This window comes from Haliotis rufescens, unplaced genomic scaffold (genome assembly GCF_023055435.1).
Source record: "Haliotis rufescens isolate VD_foot unplaced genomic scaffold, xgHalRufe1.0.p SCAF_66, whole genome shotgun sequence".
NCBI lineage: Eukaryota > Metazoa > Mollusca > Gastropoda > Lepetellida > Haliotidae > Haliotis > Haliotis rufescens.
In genome coordinates this window covers 612051-624752 of record NW_025964357.1, presented here as the reverse complement: position 1 = coordinate 624752, position 12702 = coordinate 612051, and the positions used below count along the sequence as shown (strand labels likewise).

General features: G+C 37.7%; 2 protein-coding genes and 1 long non-coding RNA gene across 3 annotated transcripts; 2 read left to right on the top strand and 1 right to left on the bottom strand.

Annotated features, from left to right (window-relative positions):
• Positions 1-3438: 3438 nt before the first annotated feature.
• LOC125375996 lies at positions 3439-5001 on the top strand. Its single transcript, XM_048387134.1, has 2 exons — positions 3439-4072; positions 4494-5001. Exons 1-2 carry the CDS (start codon positions 3486-3488, stop codon positions 4990-4992), a joined length of 1086 nt encoding a protein of 361 aa, XP_048243091.1. The 5' UTR covers positions 3439-3485; the 3' UTR covers positions 4993-5001.
• On the top strand, positions 4996-6024 carry LOC125375992 (the record flags this gene model as incomplete). The annotated part of the gene is made up of 1 exon (XM_048387129.1): positions 4996-6024. A coding segment is annotated over one exon (591 nt), but the record flags the coding sequence as incomplete, so codon positions are not given.
• Positions 6025-7186: 1162 nt separating this feature from the next.
• Positions 7187-8109, bottom strand: LOC124118970. Its single transcript, XR_007218890.1, has 2 exons — positions 7726-8109; positions 7187-7414 (listed from the first exon to the last, which is right to left on the bottom strand). It is a non-coding gene; the product is annotated as an uncharacterized LOC124118970 (long non-coding RNA).
• Positions 8110-12702: the final 4593 nt, after the last annotated feature.

Here is a 12702-nt window from a genome sequence, read left to right as displayed (position 1 = left end):
AAGCAGCCTACTATGCCCAAAGTATGTATTTATCTTTTGGCTACAAGTGAAGAACGTATTTCTAAGTTTGGCATTATGGCCCTTATGATCTCCCAATAGATTCTGGGCACAGAGCGGGAAAAAATGTGCGGACTACGTAACTTCCGTTACCTTATTACTCGCCATGAATATGCAGATGATCTAGTTCAGGTCGATAGAGAAAGTTTACTTGGGGAACTGCGGGTTATATCGTTGGCCATTGATAGATGGGGGTAAGGCAATATTAAAACAGATGGCAGAAGTAAGTATCATCGCATTAATAATTCCTTACTTACAACAGAGGGAACATTCCGAGGAAATTGAAATTGTTTACGAAGTGAGCACTTCCTGGTTATCAGCGGTAGAAATAGGCACTAGTCCTGTAGTCCTTGCGAAACCAATAGTTGAGGTATCATAAGGACTAGTAGAAATTTGCCATTTTTAAGGGGTTTGCTACATGTTATCATTAAAAGGACTAGTAGACTAAAACTGTTATAACATAGTTTCTACTGCTGGTTAGTGATTTGCATTAATAGACAGCCGCTAAGAGGCGTGTCCCGCGTGAACTACCGGAAATCACAAATGCCGCGATACGATGAATGCCGCGGTACCACGGGGTCCGAGTATACACACATCAAAATGTTATTCTTACCGGTGATTGCGTAGATGTGGAGTCGGGTGACACACTAGGTGATGTGGGTCTTCTCTTGTTTTCACTTGATTTTCATCGTTTCCATACCGCGAAACTTGCTCTTTTGGTTCATAAGCGTATGGTTTTGCGATTTCTTGATGGGTCCTAAAGGGAACTTCTTCGAATCAGGCCATGTTGTCTCACCATAAATTGGTACTTGATATCTTTTGCGATGTGACAAGACAGGGACCCAGTTTCTTGAAATTTCAACTTAGTATCTTGAAATTTCAACTTCTGTATCTTGAAATTTCAATTTAGTATCTTGAAATTTCAACTTAGTATCTTGAAATTTCATCTTAGTTTCTTGAAATTTCAACTTAGTATCTTGAAATTTAAACTAAGTTTCTTGAAATTTCAAGATAGTATCGAAAGAAATTAAAAAAAAACAAATGGCCCTAAAAGGCTTTCGTACATATGAAGAGCTGCGCATACAATATAAATGTCGCATTGAAAATATTCCTAACTTTGCCATTCCATTCCATGACGTCAAAAATGTTTATGTATACGTGGGTTGGTGTTCCCTTTAGGAATAAGGAATAACTCGTAATAAATATGATGTTACTCTTCTGACAAAATAGAAATGTGTTGTACGACTCGTGTGTGGTTGCAATTAATATATTTATTGGATGATTACGTTAAAATGATGAAACTTCTGTTTAAAACATTGAAACTGGAATAGAGTAGCAAGAAAATATTAAATTAAATGTGTGAAAAAATGTATAAAAGATATGCAAAATCTACATAATAATTACAACTGTAAACAGCAGGATACAATGATCGTGTGTGCATTCATTCAAGGACCTTCACCTCAAAGAAATTACCAAATATATACAACAATGTTGGTGTATGACATCACTACCAGTGACCGACTTTTACAAAATGGCGTGTTCACTGTTAACAGTACGCGGGATTTTACGAGGGGACTTTCGTTGATTCAGGGATCGTATTTACATAAATGTGACATGTACGTAGTCAGAAACATTCTGACAATCAGTGTGCTGTTATTTGTTATATTTTTCAATGAAACCAACGCAAATAGTCAGAAATTCCGATAAATACCGTTGTCGTTTTGCGTGATTTTGCGTCAGTCATGGCGTCACACTTACAGGACGGAAACTTTGACTATTTCTGTTGAAAATATGAACCATTGCCAGGTATCTATTTTTTAGTTCCCTAATTCTTCATACGGTTCTCTTCCCATGCATATTCTGAAATTGTTAAGCCAATTATTCAATGAATAGACGAATGGATATTTCAAAATTGTAGGAAATGCTACACTGTGTAAAATCTGAAATTTGCTTTGTTAACATTTCAAACAACTGTAGTTTTTCGAGCACTGCGTTCGTTTTGACACCTAATTTATTTTGCTTGATTTCATCTAAACACTTTGTATTGGTGACAAAGACCATGTGTCATTTGATTCTACTCTGTATGAGGAATTCAAGGATGTATGTATCGTAGCTGAGTTTGAAATTAACGTTATGTTACAGGCATCTCATAACCGATATACGTGAAACGTGATTTTGTAAACACTATCCAATTTTGTTCGGAAAGTTCACTTCGCCGTTCGTGTTTGCGTATTTTCCAAGACATTCTAAACGATTCTAGGGTTATCGGCGACGTTTTGAAATGATCATTGGTGATTTGATCAAAGACAGATACCCGTGATTACTAATATGCTATTTTTGAAATTCATTTCTCCGAGTAAATATCCAAAATTATTATTTCAAAACATGCTGTTAATAACGCAATGTGTAAAACATGGCGACATTTACTATGTACCTAATTTTCAGGTCATTTTCAGGGCCTACCTTTAGAATACAGTACCACAAACTTTTCATACATGTGATCATACCCTATGACGTAATTTGAAGTATTTTGTTGCCAGTCACACCGGCGAAACAATGCCCTGTGACGTCAGGGGTCATCGAGTGTGCATAAGCTCCTCTCAGTGATCTATCATCTCTACACGAAATGTCATTGAATACGCCCTGCGCTGTGGAGAGTTTTGAATATTTGTTTACTGAATATAGCCTGCGGCGGCGCATTTTTCGACTTTCCGAAAAGTGTTGTTATCTCCCTTTGCTAAGAAAATTACAAGCTCCTCACAGCGATAGTACGTTCCCGGAGCGCTCTATACTATCGCTGCCACCAGTCAAAACTCCCCACTGTGAATAGGTGGCCACAACCATGCTTGGAGTTGAACTCGCAACCGAAAAACCGTTATGTTTACAAACAGGTGGCGACTGTCGTGACGCCGAATACACTTATCGCTGCTAAATTACTTTCTTCGTTTGTCAATTTGAATTTCTGTTTCATTAAAACTATCGTGTTATTGATATAGTAAGAATGTAAGGGAGAAGTTGGTTGATTTTCCATTAGTCTGCAATCTCGAACCAATCTGATTATCAAAACAACAAAGTAAATTCATCTGGAAAACATGGTCAGTCGTAAACCTTTTCAAATTGAAATATGATGGCATTCTCAAAGACATAAACAAAAGTATAAAGGTTACTACATATGGGGTTGGAGGGCAAATTTCAAGATTCTTGAAATGGCCGCGCCCACACTGGTGGCAGCGATGTTACCCATTCGTCACCACTCGGCCCTTTCCGTAACCTGAAATTGTTACCGGCTTGTCCCGGAATAACACGAGTTGGTCACAAATGCGATGTTACCGAGAGTGTAACGAAGGTGTCACGCGCTGGGAAGGAGCTTGAGAAAATTAGAGTGATGTCCCCTTTCCACGTTCACTTCCGCCGAGTAAACCTTCAAAATGGCGGCAAATAACAATATTGACGTTGATGATGAATTCCATCAAATGACAGTTAAAGAATTGCGTGAATACCTACGGGAACGAAATCAAAAGGTGACTGGGGTAAGAGCACAAGTTTTAGCGCGAGCAAGAGGGGCGAAGGCACTTCGTTTGGATGCAACCACCTTAGTACAACCCAGTAAAGGCGTTATATCTATGCAACGGAAGCTCGTCACACCCAGCGGATATCGAATGCCAGACCCCACTACATTAATGATTGGATGGAACGATGCTTTTGAATCATTGCCGGAATTCTCAGAGAAGGAAATCTACAATTATATGGTACTTAGCAACCATAGGACTTCAGACACGAAACCCATGATGGCTAAACGACAAATGAAGGCAGTGGTGTTTTACCAAGATAGACATGTTCACGGCGTAGCTCTACACAACATCCATCACGACTGTGACCATATGTTTGTCAGATGCCGTGTAATACCATCACTACCAACAGCGGATCCTAAGAAAAGCCCCGATCACGAAGTTTGGGCAAGTCTCTCAAAAGTAACAGGTCGTGTTCATTCAGCAAATTGTACCTGTGCAGCTGGGTATGTAGACTTTGCATTTATATAACTACAGTCGTGTCATCTATATCTAGATTGCTGTTTTTTACAAACAAAACGTTTAAAAACCTTTTCAAAGAAAATATGTTCCAAATATTAAGTTTGTTCAAAAGATATGTAAATTATTAATTCCAAATACCAGCAAAGTAATTGATACATTATAAAATCTCTTCTTTTGTGGGACCTCTCATTCACTTTTGTTGATTTAAATAAATAAACAGATTATTGATATTGTTGCTTATTAATATGTGACATCTTTAGCTGATTACATTAAAAATAATAATTATTTAGGGTGAAATAGAGGAAACATGACTGTGTCATTTTATATGCATTTGATTGTTATTTCATAATATTAAAGCTAGAGTCAAAATAATATTAATATATATAACTAATTTTGTTTTTGCAGTGCCGGGGAGGCTTGTAATCATGTATCAGCCCTGCTTCATGCCCTTGCAGACATTAGTCAGAAGAAAAAGGATGGTTTGCTTTCATGCACATCAGTTGAGTGCAAGTGGAAAATTCCAAGAAAAAGGAAGTTGGATCCAATGAAATCGGATGACTTGAACCTGATGTCAAGTGGCAGGAAGAGTCAACAAAAAGGTACTGGGACTACACAAGGTACTGTCGGAATACAGAATGGAACAATCAACAAAAGATCAATGTGTCCCAACAGCAACATGCCACAGACAACAATAAATCTCACAGGATTTAATAAGAAGCTAATTGGTCATGAAACAAAAAGTAAATGTGGATATGTTGTTAATACAACTACTGTTACTCAAGCTCCTGAACCTATGCCAGAACTTCCAAAAATACCATGCATTGATCGTTGTATTCCTGACTATGTTGATATTAAATCGCCAACCTGTCAAACTACCTTTCAAAATTATTTTGATTCCATGTAAGTGTCAGAAACGGATGTGAGGTCAATAGAGAGAATGACAAGAGGACAACATAAAACAAAGTTTTGGAAGGAAGCCAGATTGGAAAGGATAACAAGTTCAAAGTTTGGCAAAGTATTTATCCGACAGACATCTACAGCTCCAGATAGACTTGTATGTGACCTAATGGGATATCGGGGCGAATTTGGTAACAGACATACCAGATGGGGACTTTCACATGAATCGGCAGCAAGGCGGCAGTATATCAACAAAATGGCAGGTCTTCATCCACAGTTGAAAGTGTCTCAGTGTGGACTAATTGTGAATACAGACTACCCTTACCTTGCAACTAGCCCTGATGGACTTGTGTCATGCACAGATTGTAGTACATGTAGTAATCAACATGGCTTAGTAGAGATTAAATGTCCATCTGTTTTCAGAGATCTAACACCAGAAGAGGCTGCATCAAATACAAATTTCTTCTGCCATATTGTGGACAATAATGTGACTCTAAAAGAAAACCATGCATACTACTTTCAAGTACAAGGACAGATGGCCTTGACCAAAAGAACTTGGTGTGATTTTGTGGTGTGGACTCTCAAAGGGATATCTATTTAAAGGATTACATTTGACGAGAACAAGTGGCATCAGATGGTCACAAGGCTTCGCAGTTTCTATCTGTCGGCCATTATTCCTGAAAAATATACCCTACGTGACCCGCGAGGTGTTTCACTGTATTAGATTGACCGTTGTACTACCATCTTACCAGTTGTTTTACCCTATGCTCACTCAGTCAATTCAATGTTTCACTCAATACCATATCATATCTTTCTTTGATAGTCATAGATACTTACCATTCAGTGGGTGAATTGTTACTTAACGCCGCATTCACGGCGACTGACCATTCAGATAGTATGTCGCTTAGACATAGGATATCTTCTTCTCCTTGTAATTTCTTGAACCATTCTATTAAGCCATAACATATCATAACATATTTTCTGTAACGTCTTGAAATGACAACATGGACAACATGATTAAAGAAAATCATCAAGCGTTTGTTTCTTTCATTTTTAGTTATTGTTACAAAAATTAGAACCATGGGACTATGATCCTGCTGTCACAGCTAAAACATGAAATTGTTTATCTACTTATATGAAGAGTCAGGATTTTTATATCAATGCTTTGATTCAATAAGTAAAACAAAAATAGACAACCAGTAGGTGGTCATGTCAATAGTCATATTGGACAAAAATAGACTTATTTGTCTAATTGTCATCCATTTCTTGGTCATGAGGATAAAGAGGGGGAAGCAGGATAAAGAGGGGGAAGCAGAGTAGTCAAAGCATTACAGATTTTCCAGATTTTGTTTACAGATTTTGAAATTGTAATTGGAATTATACCCTGCAAAATTCTGAAATTCTTGACACGTTCCATGTCCCTTTCAACATGGATTCTCAAGTTGGCTATTCTCCTAGTTTGTTCAATTTCTACAGCAGTCAGCTGTTTTCTCTTATGTTTCTTTGGTGGAATTAATAGGAGTATACCTTTTGGTGTTGTCAAGTCTGAGATTGTAAATCCCTTATCCGCCATGATTGCATCACCTACATCACACAAATCTAAAAGTCCTGATTCTACTGTTATTTACCGGTCACTTATAGCTCCTGACCACAAGTCAGAGACAAAGCTAACAACACCATTTGGAGTGACACCAACAAGCGCTTTAAATGTTATGTGACTTTTATAATGACTGTACATTTGTGACTGTTTACCAATAGAGTAAGGTTTTTCTGTAAATAATTCTGTACAATCCTATAACAACCCTTGTATTTGGATACAGATCTTTAAAACCTTAAGGCATTGTATTAATAGTATCCTTTGATGGCCAGACAACTAGGAAGGATAAATTGTTGTACAAAATATCAATCCATCTATTAATGACATCAGCACAGCAGCTTCTGGAAATATGAAATTGCTTTGATAAATCAACAACTAGGAGTCCAAGTCTAAGACGCATCAACACTAGAAAGAACTCGTCTATCAAAGACAAAGATTTAGGGCGTCCGATATTGGATGTTGGATAGTCCCTGTCAACCTCAGAAAACTCGTCAAATAAACATGAAAACTTTTCTGCATCCACAAGACCTGTATAATAGGTTACCAATTCTGAATCATTCTTCACATCAAAAAATGTTAAATCAGGAAGTTTGACTTGAGTGGCTTGATTGCGAAAGACTTTTTTATTTTCAGTCTCAGTCTGAGTCATTGCACAGGATGTTTTCACAGGATTCAAACACTGGAACATTACATCGTCAGTTTGAGTAGACATGGTTCTAACTTCCACCATTTCTGTTTGCGATGATCCATATCTTATGCAACTGAACTGATGTCGTCTTCACACACAGCCTCACAGTAGTCATGCAGCATAATTGATGCAACGTCATAGGATCTGTCAAAATAATAAATAGCTTTTCATCACATTAAATAAATAGTTTTTTTCCGATATTTAAAATTAATAAAAAATAAATTAACATAAATCTGTTAATACAAAAGCTAATATAAGAAGTGTATTATCAAGTTTATTGGTCAATGCTCTATTATATTTTATGCTCTCTATATATATTTTATGCTCTTTATATTTTATTGTTCTGTAAGTAAGAGAGACTACACCAGGATTTTTATATTTTGTCTTGTTAAGCATAACTTCTCATAATAATCAACAAATTCAAAAAAGAGAAAAAACTTATGTTCCCGCTGTACCTGGCACCTTGACTGAATGTTGTGGAATGATGTTCAATTTCATCAGACTGAGGAGTCCCTCCATGTATCTGCATAGTCACTTTGGGAGATTCAGGGTCACAGGCCTGCTTGAATGGGCTTTCATTTGGCTTAGGGGTATCAACAAAGTCAGCATCAGACACCTGCAACAAATTATCAACAGACACTGAGACATTTTTTTCTATTTATTCAAACAAATAAGATGAAAGAGAGGATACATAGAATTTTAAGATCAACACAACTTGAAACGTTTTTGTTTGTTTTTTTCATTTCAAGTTTTAATCATAGCACTTTTTCACAATCACATAACATTCACAAACGATAAAACACATTAAATACACCAACAATAGCATAAATCTTATAAGAATCAACATAACTCACTGTGGGCCTACCTTTAGAATACAGTACCACAAACTTTTCAAACAAGTGATCATACCCTATGACGTAATTTGTAGTATTTTGTTGACAGTCACACCGGCGAAACAATGCCCAGTGACGTCAGGGGTCATCGAGTGCGCATAAGCTCCTCCCAGTGATCTATCATCTCTACACGCAATGTCATTGAATACGCCCTGCGGTGTTGAGAGTTTTGAGTCTTTGTTCACTAATTATAGCCTGCGGCGGCGCATTTTAGAGCAAGCGCTAGTTTACGAAAGCACTTTTATTTTTAATATATTTTTTATTTCGTTTTTCTCGTAATTGAAGTGGATAAAATGGTTATAAATGGGAACTAATATACATATATTATTTTTTCGGTTCATTAATTTTCATTATTATGCACAAGAATGCAGTTTATTAGGGATATTATATTGGCGATGAACACATCCAAATGTCGCCATTTTTAGGGTAGGTTACCCCGAACTCTCTATCCTTAGCCCTTGGATCCCCTTTACGATCAATCACCCCCTTTACGATCATTAGGGTTAGGAACCCGTTTAGTTGCTATTAGATTACCCGAAGTCTATCCTTAACCCTTGGATCCCCTTTACGATCAATCACCCCTTTACGATCATTAGGGTTAGGGGCTAGGTACTCGTTTAGTGGCTATTGTAGATTATATAGCGGCTCCTTATATTCTTCCCACAAAAACGTTGAGTAAAAAGGATGAAATAGTTTTGTGTCGAATATTTTGGCTACTGGAAACTGTCCTGGAACATTCACACAAGCCACTTTCACCAGCTACATTTTTCATTACTGATTCAAAAGCGAACTCACCGTTGTGTCGTCACTAGTCATGCTTATTCCTTCATCGTTCCTTACTATTATCGACATCATCCTTACAGTGTTCCCTACCACACTTTTCTGTCACAAAAATCACCCGACGAATTATTAAATACCATTTCATTCATGCGCACTCGCGAGTTCGACCTCTGACGTCTGACGCCTGGAGCCGTTTTCAGTTCGCGGCATATCGGCTCATTCCTCACCACCCGGTATCTTGTAGATTACGGAAATGGACGAGTGTGCCAAATGCCATCGGGATCATTCGTAAGTGTCAGTAGACTAAAGTCACGAGACACCATGCCTACCCGTAACCTTCGTAAGTGTCCGTCACCTATTCGACCCTTTTAGTTCAGTTCCGTAACGTCATAGGCATGACTAGGTAAATTTGCACCAAGTTTAACAGTGTGGACGTAGCTCAGTCGGTTAGCTTGTCAGGCTAACAATCCGAAGGTCGCTGGTTCGCGTCCGACGGATTCGCACTAAAACTGGTTGCTTGTCTTGTGACATGTGACCTACGGCAGAGATAGTCCTCACGAGAAGTTGTGGTACTGTATTCTAAAGGTGCCCAAAATGCCAGTGGATGATATGACCAAACAGGGAATTTCCCACAGTATTCAAAACTGTGAAGTGTATCTATGTGCGTGGTGCAGTTTGAATTTTATTCGACTTCAAAGTGAGGGTTGAAGAGGAGGGACATATATATGTCCCTCTGGCAGGTTCGCTACTTCATAACATTTTTAGGAATTTAGTAAGCCTTCATTATGGACAAGGTGTAAATGGACCTCGTTGCCGAATATCTATAAAATCTTTAAAGATCAATCATAAATCAAAGATTGCAGTCTACTTTTTATATAATATTTACGTTAACTGTTCCTAGGACTTTGTTGTCCTGTGTGATTTACGATGCATCTTAGAATAGCGACCGTTACAGTTACATTGTACAGTGGTGGTATGGTAGAAGTTGCCCTTTACATTTTCAAGCAATTACAACGTAAACATATGGGTACCAATAGTTTGGCAATTATCCATGAAACGTGATAGCTTTCTATATTATGTCAATGGAACATAGACTATTTCAGAGTTGACTTCAATAATTTAGTTTATGGTGGTATTTGCAAACGAAAAAGCTGGAGTGCACACTTTGTGTAAATCCGCAAAAAAATATAGAAGTGAATTCTTGTAAAAAAATATGTCAACAATAATAACTTTGCAGTTCTTTTAACCATTTAGATGGCATGATCTAATTGTTTTAGGTTTATGGGTATATACAAACGCAAACAAAATCATCGAATTTCAGAAATGCATTTTCTTTTATTAATTTTCTGTCTTCACTTAGAATGTCAACCCATGAACCACTTTTAATCCGCCTTAGCGCTCCAAAAGATTAGCGAGACTGTTGTCAGTTGATTTTATTTGTCTAGTTTCCACTCTATAAAAGTGCCCGCTAACAGATTTTGGTTTACAACAGCAAACGTAAGGTGACACTCTTTTCACAGGTGTGTCCCTCCCCTGTATTGGCATTAACGTAGCCATTTTGGAAAATCACCGGATGTGACGTCAAATAAACACGCTGAGTGTTTGGCTAAGCTGGGCCCCGTCTCCAATATCACAATATAGGAGCCGGTACAGGCCAATGAGACGATGGCTGTGAGCGCCTTCGAAATATTAAACATACACTATGTTATGTAATTTTTCATTGGTCGCTATTTTAAGACGACGCGCTTACCCTTCTACAAAAGCCTCCACTGAGAAACGTCACAAACTACTTTAAGCCACTTGTTAGATGTGCCACCGTCGGGTGCAGGAAAAACCTTCAAACTCTAAATTGTAATTAATTGTAGGAAATTAAATTTCCAAAATTATTTTCTTCATACATTTTACGTACATGATATCGATATGTAAGAGAAATGATAGTAAACATAGTCTAGCGTATTCTTTGCATGAACATTTCGCAGGTTTTCGAATACACCCCGAAATTGTGCTATGCGAGAAAAATATTTATCATACACTTGTCAGAAAACTTTGAGCGAATAAAATATTCTCAGGTATTTGAATGAGATACGCATGTAGGAAGTTTATATATGTCGACATATGTAGAGCCACCCATAAAGTGTCGCATTGAAAATATTCCTAACTTTGTCTTTCCATTCCATGCCGTCGAAAAAGATTATTTTAAGAGGGTTGGTGTTCCATTTAACAATGTCATTAAAATCAGATCTTAGCGAGAACTAAGATCTGATTTTAATGAGATTGTCCATTTAAGGAATAAAGAATAACTCGTAATAGTTGATGTGACTCTTCTGACAAAATAGAAATGTGTTTTATTACTTGCCCGTGAAGAGATCACCCGTTTAATAAACATACAGCTTTATTACACATTGTGTAATACCAAAACGCGTGCTTATGTACTCTCGGACCACGTTTCACGAACAAATATTGAAAGCTCTCAACATCCCTTGGCGTATTCAACGACATTGTGTGTGGAGATGATAGATCACTGGGAGGAGCTTATGCACACTCGATGACCCCAGCAACCTTGTTGCTAGGTTGACGTCACATGGCATTGTTTCGCCGATGGATCTTGCAACAAAATTCCACAAATTACGTCATCGGGTATTGTGACGTGATTGTAAACTTTGAGGTGCAAGGCCCCATCCACAAGGCGATCGTACTCTAGCGCAACGACAGTCGTTAGTCTAAGTTAAATTATGTGAGTTGTGATAGCCTTAGCACTACGATCATTTTGTGGGACGAACGCCTGAATTCTAAAGGTGGACCATTGTATGATATTAAATTCATACGTTTCAACTTTTGATTGTTTGAAGTATTATTCTGTTAAACTCAGTTGGATTATGCCATGGATCGTGTAGGTGTCAGCCTATTTACACTCAACAGTATAATTCTAAAAACATTATAAATGACAAGTAATAAATAAAATACTAAACTCGCTCTCGTGTAAAACCAATTTTATGAAACTCGTGAATAGTTGTGGTATCTGACTCGCTTTCGCTCGTCAGATACCAGAACTATTCACTCGTTTCATAAAATTGGTATTACACGGGAGCTCGTTTAGTATTCTATATTTATTACTTGCCCGTGAAGAGATCACCCGTTTAATAAACATACAGCTTTATTACACATTGTGTAATACCAAAACGCGTGCTTATGTACTCTCGGAACACGTTTCACGAACAAATATTGAAAGCTCTCAACATCCCTTGGCGTATTCAACGACATTGTGTGTGGAGATGATAGATCACTGGGAGGAGCTTATGCACACTCGATGACCCCAGCAACCTTGTTGCTAGGCTGACGTCACATGGCATTGTTTCGCCGATGGATCTTGCAACAAAATTCAACAAATTACGTCATCGGGTATTGTGACGTCATTGTAAACTTTGAGCTGCAAGGCCCCGTTCCACAAGGCGATCGTACTCTAGCGCAACGAGTCTTTAGTCTAAGTTAAATTATGTGAGTTGTGATAGCCCTAGCACTACGATAATTTTGTGGGACGAACGCCTGAATTCTAAAGGTGGACCATTGTATGATATTAAATGCATACGTTTCAACTTTTGACGTGTTTGAAGTATTATTCTGTTAAACTCAATTGGATTATGCCATGGATCGTGTAGGTGTCAGCCTATTTACACTCAACAGTATAATTCTAAAAACATAAATGACAAGTAATAAATAAAATACTAAACTCGCTCTCGTGTAAAACCAATTTTATGAAAC

Excerpts from the sequence above, each read along its gene's own strand:
- LOC125375996 (XM_048387134.1), top strand. The coding sequence starts at position 3,486 with ATGGCGGCAAATAACAATATTGACGTTGATGATGAATTCCATCAAATG. Across the intron at positions 4,073-4,493 it reads AATTGTACCTGTGCAGCTGG|TGCCGGGGAGGCTTGTAATC; the intron begins GTATGTAGACTT and ends TTGTTTTTGCAG.